General features: G+C 42.7%; 1 protein-coding gene across 1 annotated transcript; it reads left to right on the forward strand.

Annotated features, from left to right (window-relative positions):
* The first annotated feature begins 11,636 nt into the window (after positions 1-11,636).
* LOC106564818 (GDP-L-fucose synthase-like) lies at positions 11,637-13,103 on the forward strand. Its single transcript, XM_014131246.2, has one exon. It carries the CDS (start codon positions 11,762-11,764, stop codon positions 12,740-12,742), a length of 981 nt encoding a protein of 326 aa, XP_013986721.1. The 5' UTR covers positions 11,637-11,761; the 3' UTR covers positions 12,743-13,103.
* Positions 13,104-13,491: the final 388 nt, after the last annotated feature.

The following is a 13,491-nucleotide window of genomic DNA, read 5'->3' on the forward strand; positions in this document are numbered from 1 at the left end:
AAACATATTTCTCCCTATATGCCTGCTGCAGAGAGACAAGAAAGAGCCATAATAAAAACTAGTTCTGGTGCCAGTTCAGTCAACTAGCTTCAGCTAACGCTACCAAAAAATAAATCATATTGAGATATGTAACTGGGAAAGGAGAAGGACATAAAGAAAGTGTAACTATGGAAGATGGATGGACAGGTCGTGCGATAAAGATGATGAAAGATGGAGCGAGATGGGGGAGGCAACAGAGAGATTCAAAGAGCAAAACAGACAGAAAGAGAGAGAGAGAGGATAAAAGTGAAATGAATAGAAGAGAGAATAGAGACAGAGAAAGAGTGTGTAAACTATATACAAAGTGGAAATTGAAGAGTATCACAGCCCTGCCTGCTTAGCGGTAGGATATAATCTTGCTCCTATCATTTACGTCTCGCTCTCTTATCCTTGCCACTTATCCCTGTGTGGTGTGTTGTGTGGTGTGTCTTTGTTGTCTGCGGGGGTCGTGCGCATCGCTAACCCGTGGCAGGTCACCCCTCATTGTCTGACAGTGTGGGAACCCTGTAAACTGGTGCATCTTCAGGTTCCACCCCCAGGGGAATAGGCTAAAGACACCAGCTGGTTATCTGAATGGGGTTAGGTAGGAAGATACCATCACCGGGATGGGGGGAGGAGAGTTGCTAACTGCTTGAAAGTTTTCTATTTTCTCCAAAGTGAGAATCTATGAATGTGATAGACTTTGAGGTTGAGTTTCATATGTGTGTTCATTCTGCATTTATAAATTCCATTGCATTTATCATTATGTAGCAAATAAATAGTATTGACTGACTATTGTTTGAATCAGGGTCTGGGTCAATTCCATCTCAACTCCAGTTATATAGTGAATTGAAGTATATCATATTCTTATGGAGAAATTCAATGTCACAATCCACAGACAGGAATTGAACTGGAATTGACTCTAACTCTGGAATTAATCTAAACTTGGGTGACCTAACTATCAGGATTTGATCAACCCAAAAAAGCATGCATACACAAAAACTGTTGCTTGCTCAGACAGAGCAGACAACCGATAGACAGCTTCGAGAGAGAGGTAATGTCTGTGCAGGTATCCACATGGTGACAGGATCATTTTTGTTCCAGCCCAGCACTAACACACATAATTTAGCCGAGGGCTGGATGATCACCTAGTTGAATCATCTAGTTGTATTAGTGCTGGGGGAAAAACTGTGCGGTCCTGGCTGTACACCCCCAGGACTGTCTGGAGTTGATAAACACTGTCTGGCACCGACCCATTCAAAGAAAGAGATAACGGGAGACCAGACCAAAAAATTGGCTGGAAACTCATTAGTAAGTCTAGGTCTAGGTCATCGTTTAACACGACCCCCGTTGTGATAAGTACTCATAAGTAGAGAGAGGAACAGGAAGCGAGGTTCCATTGTCATTAGCATCATTTTGTTTTTAGATTACAGGACACAAAGACTTCATTCCCATCCAATCAAAAAGCCACTTTGTTAGAGACTCGCAGTAGAGACACATGGCAGTTCCACTTAGCAGCCTTGAGGCTATAATGTGTGTGTTTGTGTGTGTGTGTGTGTGTGCCTTTTCAGAGATTGTCATTTAAGCCCCATTTCCTGTTATCTGTGATAAAATCAGCAAGGGACAGAGCTGAGGTTGAAGAAACTTTACACTGTGTGTGTATGTCTGTGCGTGCGTGAGGGCAAGCACACACACATGAAAAAGGGAGACAAAAAGAGATGAGAGAGAAAGAAAGTAGGGAGGGAGGAAGGGAAACATGGTGAAAGCATTTTATTGATGGCCTGGGGGCAGCTTGCTGGTGTTGAGTTCTTGTCTACTGTTGGCATGAATACCATTACACAGAGAGAGACCGGACAACAGTGGCAGACAGCAAAAGATGACTCAGTCAAACACTTAGGACTTGTGTTCCCAGACACAGATTGAGCCTAGTCGTGGACTAAAAGGCATGTTCAATGGAAAATCTCCCTTGAGCATTATTCTTAAGACTAGGTTTAATCTGTGACTCCAACAATCGACAAGTGTCCTAGTCAGATCGCTATGTATTATGTTTGTTCAGATCGGCATGCATGTTACGTCAATGTGATATGACCGAAGGCTACAGTTGCCATTTTGTGTTTAAAGTTAGTAAATAGTGTGTTGAGTTAGAGTTCAAATCCCTTCCCTCAAAGTTGTAGCATTGATGCCTAGGCTACATTAGCTATTTCCCGTCACATTTTGTACAACCGCCCTGAATATGTCACGGGCATTATGAACGTCGTAACAATTTGCTAAATCTTATAATACGAAGCTCAATCTACAACATGGGTAGGGGAACCCTGCGGGCTCACGTGGATGTATGGGCCAATGTTTTGACTGGTCTTTTTCACAAGTGTACACTGTTTGTTTAAACGCTGTGATGGAAGTGAATGAATTCCATAGAGGGAGACTGAGCTCTGTGTGGTTGCTGCTGGTGATTATAGTATAGCGGGCAGCTCACATGCACGTGCGTGCACATGCAACATACACACACACACACACACACACACACACACACACACACACACACACACACACACACACACACACACACACACACACACACACACACACACACACACACACACACACACACACACACACACACACACACACACACACACACACACACACACACACACACAAAAAAACACACAGACAGGCACAAACCACACACACATACCAACAAACTCTCTCTCTCTCTCTCTGTCTGTCTGTCTCTCTCTCTCTCTCTCACGCACACCATTCCAGATGTGTTATTTCCAAGGATTTGGGTTCCATTACATGGTCTCTGCCATGGTCTATATCTCCAAATTGAGAAGGGACTCTTTTTTCCCCCTGTAGATTGACAACTCGGGATCTGTGCAAAAGTGGATGTTCAAAAATGCTTAATGATTTGGTGTAATTAGTGGCTATGATGCAATTATTAGTTGCCTGTAGCAGTCTAGACCATTATTAACATTATTAATGATCAAGCTCCTCTTTAGCAGACTTGCATTTTAATTGCTTTTATTGCATGTTTTGCACAAGGAAGTCACTCTGGATCCAATACTTTTAATTCATATTTTATCAGCATAGAACATCCTGCTGGGCCATAGAGAAAGGTGAAAACACAATACTACGGCATCCATATTAGGAAGTTGTCAGTTGTCAGAGTTTTGTCTGACAACTACCTAATATGGATGCCGTACAATATGTACATTTTGTACATAAAGCATAATTAAGGCCAGAGGTGACTGACTATGTGTTGATATCATGGACATCAAATTGATCCCCTAAAGGGGCAAAAAGAAAAAGTACTGACCAGAAAGCCAGAGATGTATCTGTCCAATCCAAGCTGATTGACTCCCTAAAACTCCCCGAGACTGTGTAAAGGTTTCCCTCTGGTATGTAAACTTGGAGTTCCCATGGATTTAGAAAAGCGAGCAGAAGCTCAATGACCTTAGTGCACCAGCAGCACATGCATACGTTTCCACTCACATCAATTATTATCACAACTTATCTATATGGGAAGCAGAACTTTCAGGGCCTAAAGAGCTCGGTTGCGGTCAATTCCATTTGAACTGAGTCAATACAGCAAATTAATTGAAATTCAATATGTTTGAACTGAGAAATAAAACCTTATTGTTAAAAAATATTATTGAGAGGAATACATCTTATTGTTAAGCATAAATCCTATTCTTAAAGTTATGGGCAATTTCCAATTAGTGTATTAATGTCTTGCATTAAATGGGTTGAAATGGATCTCACTCAACCCTGTTCAAGAGTGAGAAAGAGGTTAAGAAAGGGTGAGGAGGGTGAGGGTGAGAGACGGTAAGGGTAGGTGATTAAATGGGCAGAAAGTCCGGGCTTGACTTCAGCCCTGACCAGAGAGCTACACCCACCCCTTGCCTGATAGGCTGATCTACTGAGTCCTTTGCTGGCAATCACTCACCATGCTTCAAGGGACATACTCTTCTCACTTCGCCAGGTGGGCGGTGCTATACGTCACGGTGGGCGTGGGTTTCAAAGTGCAAGGACTGCCACGTTCTCCTGTGAACCCTCCGCCTGAGATCACATTCATGAATGGGTGGTGGGTTTATACTTTATAGTTTACAATTGCACTTTCACATTAGTTCATAATTTTGCTTTATTTGAACTAAAAACTGTCTGGACCACTTTCCCCAACCAACAACGTCAATGCCGCTATCAAGCCAATCTACTAAATTTAACTGAATAAAATATATGAAACTGATCATGACTAGATTTCAACTAATTTCAATGTGATTGGTTAGTAATACCTATATACTGTGATGCAATAATACCTATATACTGTCAATCAGTCAGATTAATGAATTGCGTTGCTGGCTTCATTAAAAACTGTTAATCTGATTGATTTTGGGTATCCTTGGTCTTATTTATTTGTTCGAGGGCCTATACATGAGGCTAGCTTTACCATGTTATCCTGGAGGCATACTTACACACCCAGTTTCAATACTTTGAGTGAATGATATTCAACGATTACATTTGTTTACTTCATCTTTGTGGCTCCCTGATGAAACAGTAACATCCATTACTGTAATTAGGTTCAGCCAACCTGTACTCTATGGTTTAGCGGTTGTGTGCTTGGCTTGTTCTCAACACTGTGTGCACTCATATGCACGTCTGAAAATCTACACCCATAGTGACGTATAGCACCGGCCACTGGGCGAAATGGCGTGAAAAGAGTGTGTCCTCATGTTTGAAAGGACAAAAAGCGGCAAAAAAAACTCAAGGAAGCAAATGGCTGAAACAGGGAGGGACCTACCTACATTTGTCCAATAAGAAAATCTTGTTTCGTTTTTTAATGCAAACTGTTTTGCTACGGTGCAAACTCATGAATACAACCCTGGTGAGCTACTTGGCCAACTACCTTCCAAAAAAAAAAAACTTTTTAGCAAGACCAGATAGCAACACCTGACCCAACCGTCCTTTGCAGGGATTGATCATCTGACTGACCAGCGCCTAAGGCTTGGGACTAGTCACCAGGTGCCAATGGGGGGGGGGGATCACTGCTTGGGACTGGGGAGTGGAACACCTGCCAGGGCCCTCGGCTGGTCCCTGATAGAGGCACGACTCGCAGCCACTTTCCCAGGCTCCTGGATGAATGGTCACTAATATCCGTGGGAGACGGCTTTTCCCTCAGAGCAGCCCCAGTATTCAGCACAGCACGGTGCGGCACTGCTGACTCCCAGCTTGGCAGTCTTGTGAGGGCTTAAGCCATTCCCTTGGCTGTAACCCCTGGTGGAAAATAACAAGCGGTCCTCGATAGGTTTAAATTAGACAGAGAGAAAGAGAGAGAGAGAGGTTTGCAGAGTTGAATGTAAGGGTTCAAGTGTTAAAGTATTAAAGTGAGTAAGTGTTTATAGAGCTAACGTGAAATAGGTGATAAAACAATTTAAGAAGTACATAAGTTCCAAGAATTTCAGTGCCCTCTTACATTCGCACTTTCTTTTTTTATCTAAGGCTCATATCGAAAGCCCTGCATGTCAATTGCAAACACAGCTCTTGATCCCCAGTGCAACTACAACAACATGAGCGAGTTCATTTTCTTTGGTCGAAAAGAAAGCAAAACACACAAAACGAGCTAATGACATTCAAGTATGCTCCCCCCCGCACCGAAAAAATTCTTCTCTCAATTCAAATCAGATGAAGATATTAGTCTCACGTAGTTGGAACACTAATGTTCCGTAAAAATCGGAGCACATTTTCCAATTTGGATAATTCGATATCGACAGGCTCTTCAGGTCTCGCCAGAGGTTTGGATTTCAAAATGCGGGGAGGGAGAGAGCAGAGCGTGGAAATCGAGGAAAGAGCAACTCCACCGTGACAACACTGCTTCTGCTGCTAATGGTCAAAAGTATTGGCTTTGAATCACTTTAGCCTCCTGCCTCTCTACTGTGGTTCCCCAAGGTCATTTAACTCATTTCCACACCGCCCAGCACTGGGGCTCACCCCAGCCTCACGACCTGGAGCTGTTTGGATAGAGTCATGTTTACAAAATGCCACCAGACACACACAGAAGTGTTTACTTTGCACCCACCCATGCACGCACCCCCCCCCCCCCCCCCCACACACACACACACACACACACACACACACACACACACACACACACACACACACACACACACACACACACACACACACACACACACACACACACACACACACACACACACACACACACACACACACACACCACCCCTACTTCCGGAAGTAATCATTCCCTGTAGCAGGGGGATCTAGCATAGCTGTTGGGGTGGTCAGAGAAGGGAAATGGATACCTCCTATTCAAGTTATTTTTACCTCGTGTTCAGAGACAGCTGTACCATACTTTACCACACAATACCTCAGACCAAACCATGTCATGTCATACCATGCCATGCAGTGGTGGTTCTAGCTTGTATGGCTCCCTGGGCGAACCCCCCATTCAGCTGTTTTGCAAAAGAAAATGAAAAGCATACGTATCCAAGTCTTCATAAAAGCAGCTTATAGTATGTAAACTGAACATATCCCTCCCACGACTAAACTCAGTACCACAAATTCTTAGCATGCTTCAATGTTTTTATTGCAGTTAAATGTCAACACTGCTTATGAGTATAGTATGATGACTGGGCTATATTATGCATGCAGTGGCTTGGTGGCCACGCCAACTACGTTTCCCAGAATTCTGCGACACTTAGCTCCAGGTTTAGCGGCCCCGAGGCCCTGGGCAGACGACCACAGAAGCGCCCGCTGGTGTCACACCATACTGTTTACATACAACCAGACTCTTCCAGAGTAGAGAAAGTGCAGTAGAAAGCAATAGTTTTGAGGTGTTTTCACTCAGCAGCAGCACCTAGTCAGGCAGGCTGGCAAGCAGATACACATACACACGTACGTACGTACGTACGTACGCACGCACGCACGCACGCACGCACGCACGCACGCACACTCTCACACACTCTCACACTCTCACACACACACACACACACACACACACACACACACACACACACACACACACACACACACACACACACACACACACACACACACACACACACACACACACACACACACACACACACACACACACACACACACACACACACACACACACACACAAACTTGTATAAACCTGGTTTGGGTGACTCAGCTAGCACAAGGTAGGTCCTTTCATTTTAGAGTGACGGACCACACAACTGGACAGGTCCAGAGTACAGCAAGCGACATATGGTAGTTGTTAGGAGTGGAATCTTGACTTGGGAAGTTGGGATAAAGACAAGGACTGTTACTTGAATTTACGTGCAAATATCCTGCTGACATCAATGCATGATTCCAGTTAATGTAGGGATTTTACATTTGCAGTTCAAGCCCAACTTTCACTGGAGATTATCCATTGAGCACCCTTTTTTTTGTCAGGGACTAAATCAAATCAAGCTTTGTTTATACAGCACATTTCAGACATGGAATGCAACACAATGTGCTACACAGGAAAAAACTAATGAAAACAATGAAAATAAAAACTGAAATATTTACTACACAACAAACAAAAGAGAGAAAAAAGAAAAGAATAACAATAAAAACAGAATGACTAAAAAGCATGCTAAGGAAATGCAAAGCTACAAAGGTGTGTTTTAAGATCTCTTTTCAAATGTCCAGAGTTTCGGCCCCCCTCGGGTTCTCTGGCAGGCTTAATCTGTGTCTGCGAAATCAGTCCATAGTGTTATATGCTACACTATCTGCTACTCCTTTTAGACACTGTAAAGTTGTTCATACATGCTTATGACAAGTCTTATAATGCATTATGATTGTATCATTGTGAATTATACCTGTTGGGGTTAGACACAGTAAATTCATCTTAAATTATTAAATTATTCTGTGCATTTTATATTTCTAGCAACCAAACAGAGAAATGTTACTCAGATAGGTTCCCAGTCTTTTGTCTGCTCACACAGGTTACACCCATATACTTGTACTGGCAGGTAAAGCATTATACTAACAGCTGTGCCATGACGGATACATGGGAAATGGTGTGTGTGTGTATGTCTCGAAATGTGTGCGTGCACTTGCATGTTTGTCTAGTTGTCTGTGTCTGTGTGTATGTGTCCAACTAAGGTGTGTGTAGGTGGGTGTCTGAGGCTGCAGACGTGGTTGGGTGTGTCAGTGTGTGTCAGTGTGTGTGTGATCTTCTTCCAGTAAAGCCCAAGTAGCTCCTTAAATGGAGGTAATAGATGCAGATGATGACATCCCGAATCCTGCCACACCTGACGGGCGGTGTTCCCGGAAACAAATGACTCGGAATGACTTGGGAATGATTCATTATTTAGGATTCTCAGAGACTTTTGATTCGATTTATTTGACAATTAAAAATATAGACTCAGTGGCAGTCCTGTCAGAGGCAGTCCTGTGGGCGAGAACAGCGCTTTGATGAGAGGTCGAGGGAGAATGGCAAGAATTGTGCAAGCTAACAGGCAAATAACGGCGCAGTGCAACAGTGGTGTGCAGAAGGGCATCTTGGAATGCACAACTCATCAGTCCTTGTCACGGATGGGCTATTGCAGCAGACGACCACACCGGGTTCCACTCCTGTCAGTTAAAAACAAGAAGCGGCTCCATTGGGCACATGATCACAAACACTGGACAATTGACGAGTGGAAAAACATTGCCTGGTCCGAATCACGGTTCCTATTGCGTCATGATGATGGCAGAGTCAGGACTTGGGCCCATCCTGCCTGGTGTCAACGGTACAGGCTGGTGGCGGTGGTGTAATGGTGTGGGGAATGTTTTCCTGGCACACATTAGGTCCCTTGATACCAATTGAGCAACGTTTAAACGCCAAACCTTGTAGAATCCATGCCCAGAATAATTCCTGCTGTTCTGGAGGCAAACGGGGTCCGACCCGGTACTAGATGGGTGTACCTAATAAACTGGCCATTGAGTGTATATAAAACTGCTCCGGCAGGAAGCAAAAATACATCAAAACTTATTGAGGATAAAGCACAATAAAGCACAAAGACTTATTTCTGTTGTAGTCTTCTGACTCCTAGAATAATTTGAAATACCTCCACCCATTCCGAGGTTACGTTCATTCAACGCATTGCTAACGTTGCTAATACACTCCTCTAACGTTCCTTTGAGTCTTCCTCCTGCATGACCTTGCATGCACGTACGGTCAATTAGGGTGCGGTCTCACAATCTACGTATGTACCAGGATTTCCTGTGGCTTAGCAACCTGTGCGGTTAGCCTTCATTAGATAGGGGTTTTGAGAAAAAGTGTTCCATCACCAAGTTCCATGTCAGGATGTTTACATAATAAGAAGTTTAATTATGAGATGGTCATCAGACCTTATGAGGGGGTCATACATCTTCATGGCAATTCTAACTCTACATTATAACGCATCATAATGCATTTTACCTACAGGCTTTAAAAGGATAGTTCACTCAAAAACAATATTCGAGTATTTTGTTCAGTATTCCAAAGTGTGCATGTCATCAGTCAAGTTTTCAAGATAGAGCATGTTTACTGCAGAGCAAACACTGTGGTGATGCGTTTTAGTGAAATTATTCATTAAATTTCAGTGTTACAGGAATGTTAACAGGTTTATAAACACCGTTTTAGGACGTTATAAATACTCATAGTTTTAACAAGCTAAGCGCAGGAAAAATCCTAGAGGAAAACCTGGTTCAGTCTGCTTTCCACCAGACACTGGGAGATTCACCTTTCAGCGGGACAATAACCTAAAATACCAAATCTTGCGGCCGAGTTACAGTTTTGACTTAAATCTACTTGAAAACCTATGGTAAAGACCTGAAAATGGTTGTCTAGCAATGATCAACAACCAATTTGATAGAGCTTGAAGGATTTTGAAAAGAATAATGGGCAAATGTTGCACAATCCAGGTGTGGAAAGCTCTTAGTGACTTACCCAGAAAGACTCACAGCTGTTATTGCTGCCAAAGGTGCTTCTACAAGGTATTGACTCAGGAGTGTGAATACTTACTTATGTATATTTCTGTATTTCATTTTTGATAAATTTGCACACATTTCGAAAAACATGTTTTCACTTTTTCATTAAGGGGTATTGTGTGTATATGGGTGAATTTTTTTTTTTAAATCAATTTTGAATTCAGACTGTAACAATGCGGAATAAGTCAAGGGGTATGAACACTTTCTGAAGGCACTGAATGTAAGGTAACTCTAAGGTGAAACTGTCTCCTCTCAATTAATCTTTCTTCAATGCCTCACATCCTCAACTCCTTCTTAAAACATATTGGAGGAGAAGGTTCAAGGGGAGACCCCTGGACCTTCTCCTCCAATATGGTTGAGAAGGAGGTGAGGAGATAAGACGCGAGGACTTGCCAAAAGATGAATTGAGACTGTGAAAGGAGGAGTGGATTGACATCATGCAGGTCAGAGGTTACGCCTTGAATGATAGGGCAAAATGTAGATTTCCACTTAAATAGACATACCCAAACGTAATACTTTTTCATAAGATGGCCATAAACAATAACTGGTAATGTTACATAGTTTTAGAAAGGTCAGGAACTCACCTTTCTGGTAAAAATAGTTATACATTGCTGAGGTGTACTCATTTTTGAGGACATAGTACAAATATTATAAAAATATGAATAATCATACAGTATATATAGATTTTTTAAAATAAAAAATAAATACAATTCTATTCAACAAAAGGTGGGCAATAGGGCTTGAAATGACTGAAATGCTTTCTAAATATAGCAACAATAAAATTATAAACAATTTACTATAAGATTTCACCTTATAACTGTAAAATAAATATGACCAGACGCGTTTTGGTTCGTGAACACCACTTTCAAAACTACTGGCTGAAATTATACAAAAGTTGTGGAGTGCATCTTTAAGTCGTTTTTTTGGGGGGTATCTGAACTTCACTATTTTATTTATTTATATTTTACTTCAGTCATTTTCTATTAAGTTATCTATAATTTCGGGATTTTTTCCCCCACCACTGCCTGTGTGGCTACCATGTTTTAAAAGCGAGAAGAGAACTCGTGCACATGCGCAGATACTGTGTGTGACTGTGTGGGAGCGAAGTCTTGCATCTTGCTCATTGCAATATCTGCTGGTTTCCTGGACACAGATTAAGACAAATACTGGTCTAAAAAGCAGTGGAGATTCTCCTTTGAAAGTCCAGGACTAAACTTAATCTGAGTCTGTATACTTTAGATTCACTGGCCCCCTAGATGTATAATACGTTAAAAACAAATATTTAAGATTTTCTCGGAAGTCTATAGCTTTGATGTTGTGTGTAGGTTCTCATCTCCGTAACCAAAGCTCTCATTTTCACTTGAAAGAGATCTTATGAGCCATGACTGCCTGATGTATTTTCCCTTTCTGTCTGTTGATTTAGCTGTAATACTTTCTATGGTGATGACATATATTCTTTTATAGTTTTTTCTAAATGTCCTTTGATTTCACATCCAGTAGAAAATGAAACTTTTAGAACAGGTTTTATAATCTGAATCATACAACTGAATCATATTAAAATGGTATAATTCACTACATGAAAATAAGTATATTTAAGCAATAAGAAGAAGAAGAATGAAGAATGAAGAAGAAGAAGAAGAAGAAGGGACGTTCTTCCTTGAGACTGGTAGAGGGTTGACTGTTCAGAATCACAATTACATTTAATAGAAGCATCTAACTTCATAGCTAGAAGAAGAATCAAGCTCTGGAGTAACTGATGGGAGATCGTACAGTGGATCAAAATGGTCCTATGCGGGTGTTGGTGACTGGGGGAACTGGTCTGGTGGGCAGGGCCATAGAACATGTGGTCAAAGAGGAGGGAGGGGCCAGGGAGGGAGAGGAGTGGATCTTCCTCTCGTCTAAGGATGCAAACCTCATGGACATGGGTGAGACACGGGCAGTGTTTCAGAAGCACCAGCCCACCCACATCATCCACCTGGCAGCCATGGTGGGAGGGCTCTTCAAGAACATGAGGGCCAACCTAGACTTCTGGAGGAACAATATCTACATCAATGACAACGTTCTTCAGGCAGCACACGAGGTAGATTCTGTCAGGGTGGTCTCTTGTCTCTCCACCTGCATCTTCCCTGACAAGACCACCTACCCCATCGACGAGACCATGATCCACAACGGCCCTCCTCATGAGTCTAATTATGGTTACGCCTACGCTAAGAGAATGATCGATGTCCACAATAGGGCGTATCACCAGAAGCATGGGCGGTGCTACACAGCAGTGATACCAACAAATGTGTTTGGTCCTCATGATAACTTCAACATTGAGGATGGACATGTACTACCAGGTCTCATACACAAAGCCTACATTGCTCAGAAGGAGGGCAGTCCGCTGGTGGTGTGGGGCTCAGGAACTCCCAGAAGGCAGTTCATCTACTCATTGGACCTGGCTCGTCTCTTCCTCTGGGTGCTGAGAGAGTACCATGAGGTGGACCCCATCATACTGTCTGTTGGTGAGGAGGATGAGGTGTCCATCAAGGAGGCAGCCGAGGCCGTCGTCGAGGCGCTGGGGTTCAAAGGTCAAGTGACTTATGACACTACCAAAGCGGACGGTCAGTTCAAGAAGACTGCCAGCAACGCCAAGCTGCTGCGGTACCATCCCAACTTCACCTTTACCCCCTTCAAACAAGCTTTGAAGCAGACGTGTGATTGGTTCGTGGCCAATTACGACAATGCCCGCAAGTGAATATTCCTTCAATATGATTGAGTCATGGGTAACTGCATACATGGAGTGTGTCTGAAAGTGGGAGGATCAACAGAAGCGGGTGTATGGAAAGCGAATCAGCTAATTGGGCAGATTTGTTGCCACTCAAGACCGTTTTGCGTGGCAGATTGGGCTGCATGACGAGTTGATTGTTGACAACTGTAGCATTTTAGCTAACCCTTTTCCTAACCTACCACCAGGGTTGGGTAGGTTACATTCTAAATGTAATGTTAGGTACTAGGTACCTGTCCAAAATTGTAATCAATGTGAGTGTGTTGCTATGGAATACCTAGGATAGGATAAAGTAATCCTTCTAACCCCCCCTAAAAGATTTAGATGCACTATTGTAAAGTGGTTGTTCCACTGGATATCATAAGGTGAATGCACCAATTTGTAAGTCGCTCTGGATAAGAGCGTCTGCTAAATGACTTAAATGTAAATGTAAATGTAAATGTAATAAGGCCCGAGGTGGTGTGATACATGGCCAATATTCCACGTCTAATGGCTTTTCTTATGCACGACGCGGAGTGCCTGGACACAGCCCTTAGCCGTGGTATATTGGCCATATATCACAAACCCCCGATGTGACTTATTGCTATTATAAACTAGTTACCAATGAAATTAGATAATTCAAAATAAATGTTTTTTCATACCCGTGATATATGGTCTGATATTCCACAGCTGTCAGCCAATCAGCCTTCAGGGCTCGAACCACTCCGTTTATAATTAAG

Source organism: Salmo salar, chromosome ssa12, assembly GCF_905237065.1.
Source record: "Salmo salar chromosome ssa12, Ssal_v3.1, whole genome shotgun sequence".
NCBI classification, from domain to species: domain Eukaryota; kingdom Metazoa; phylum Chordata; class Actinopteri; order Salmoniformes; family Salmonidae; genus Salmo; species Salmo salar.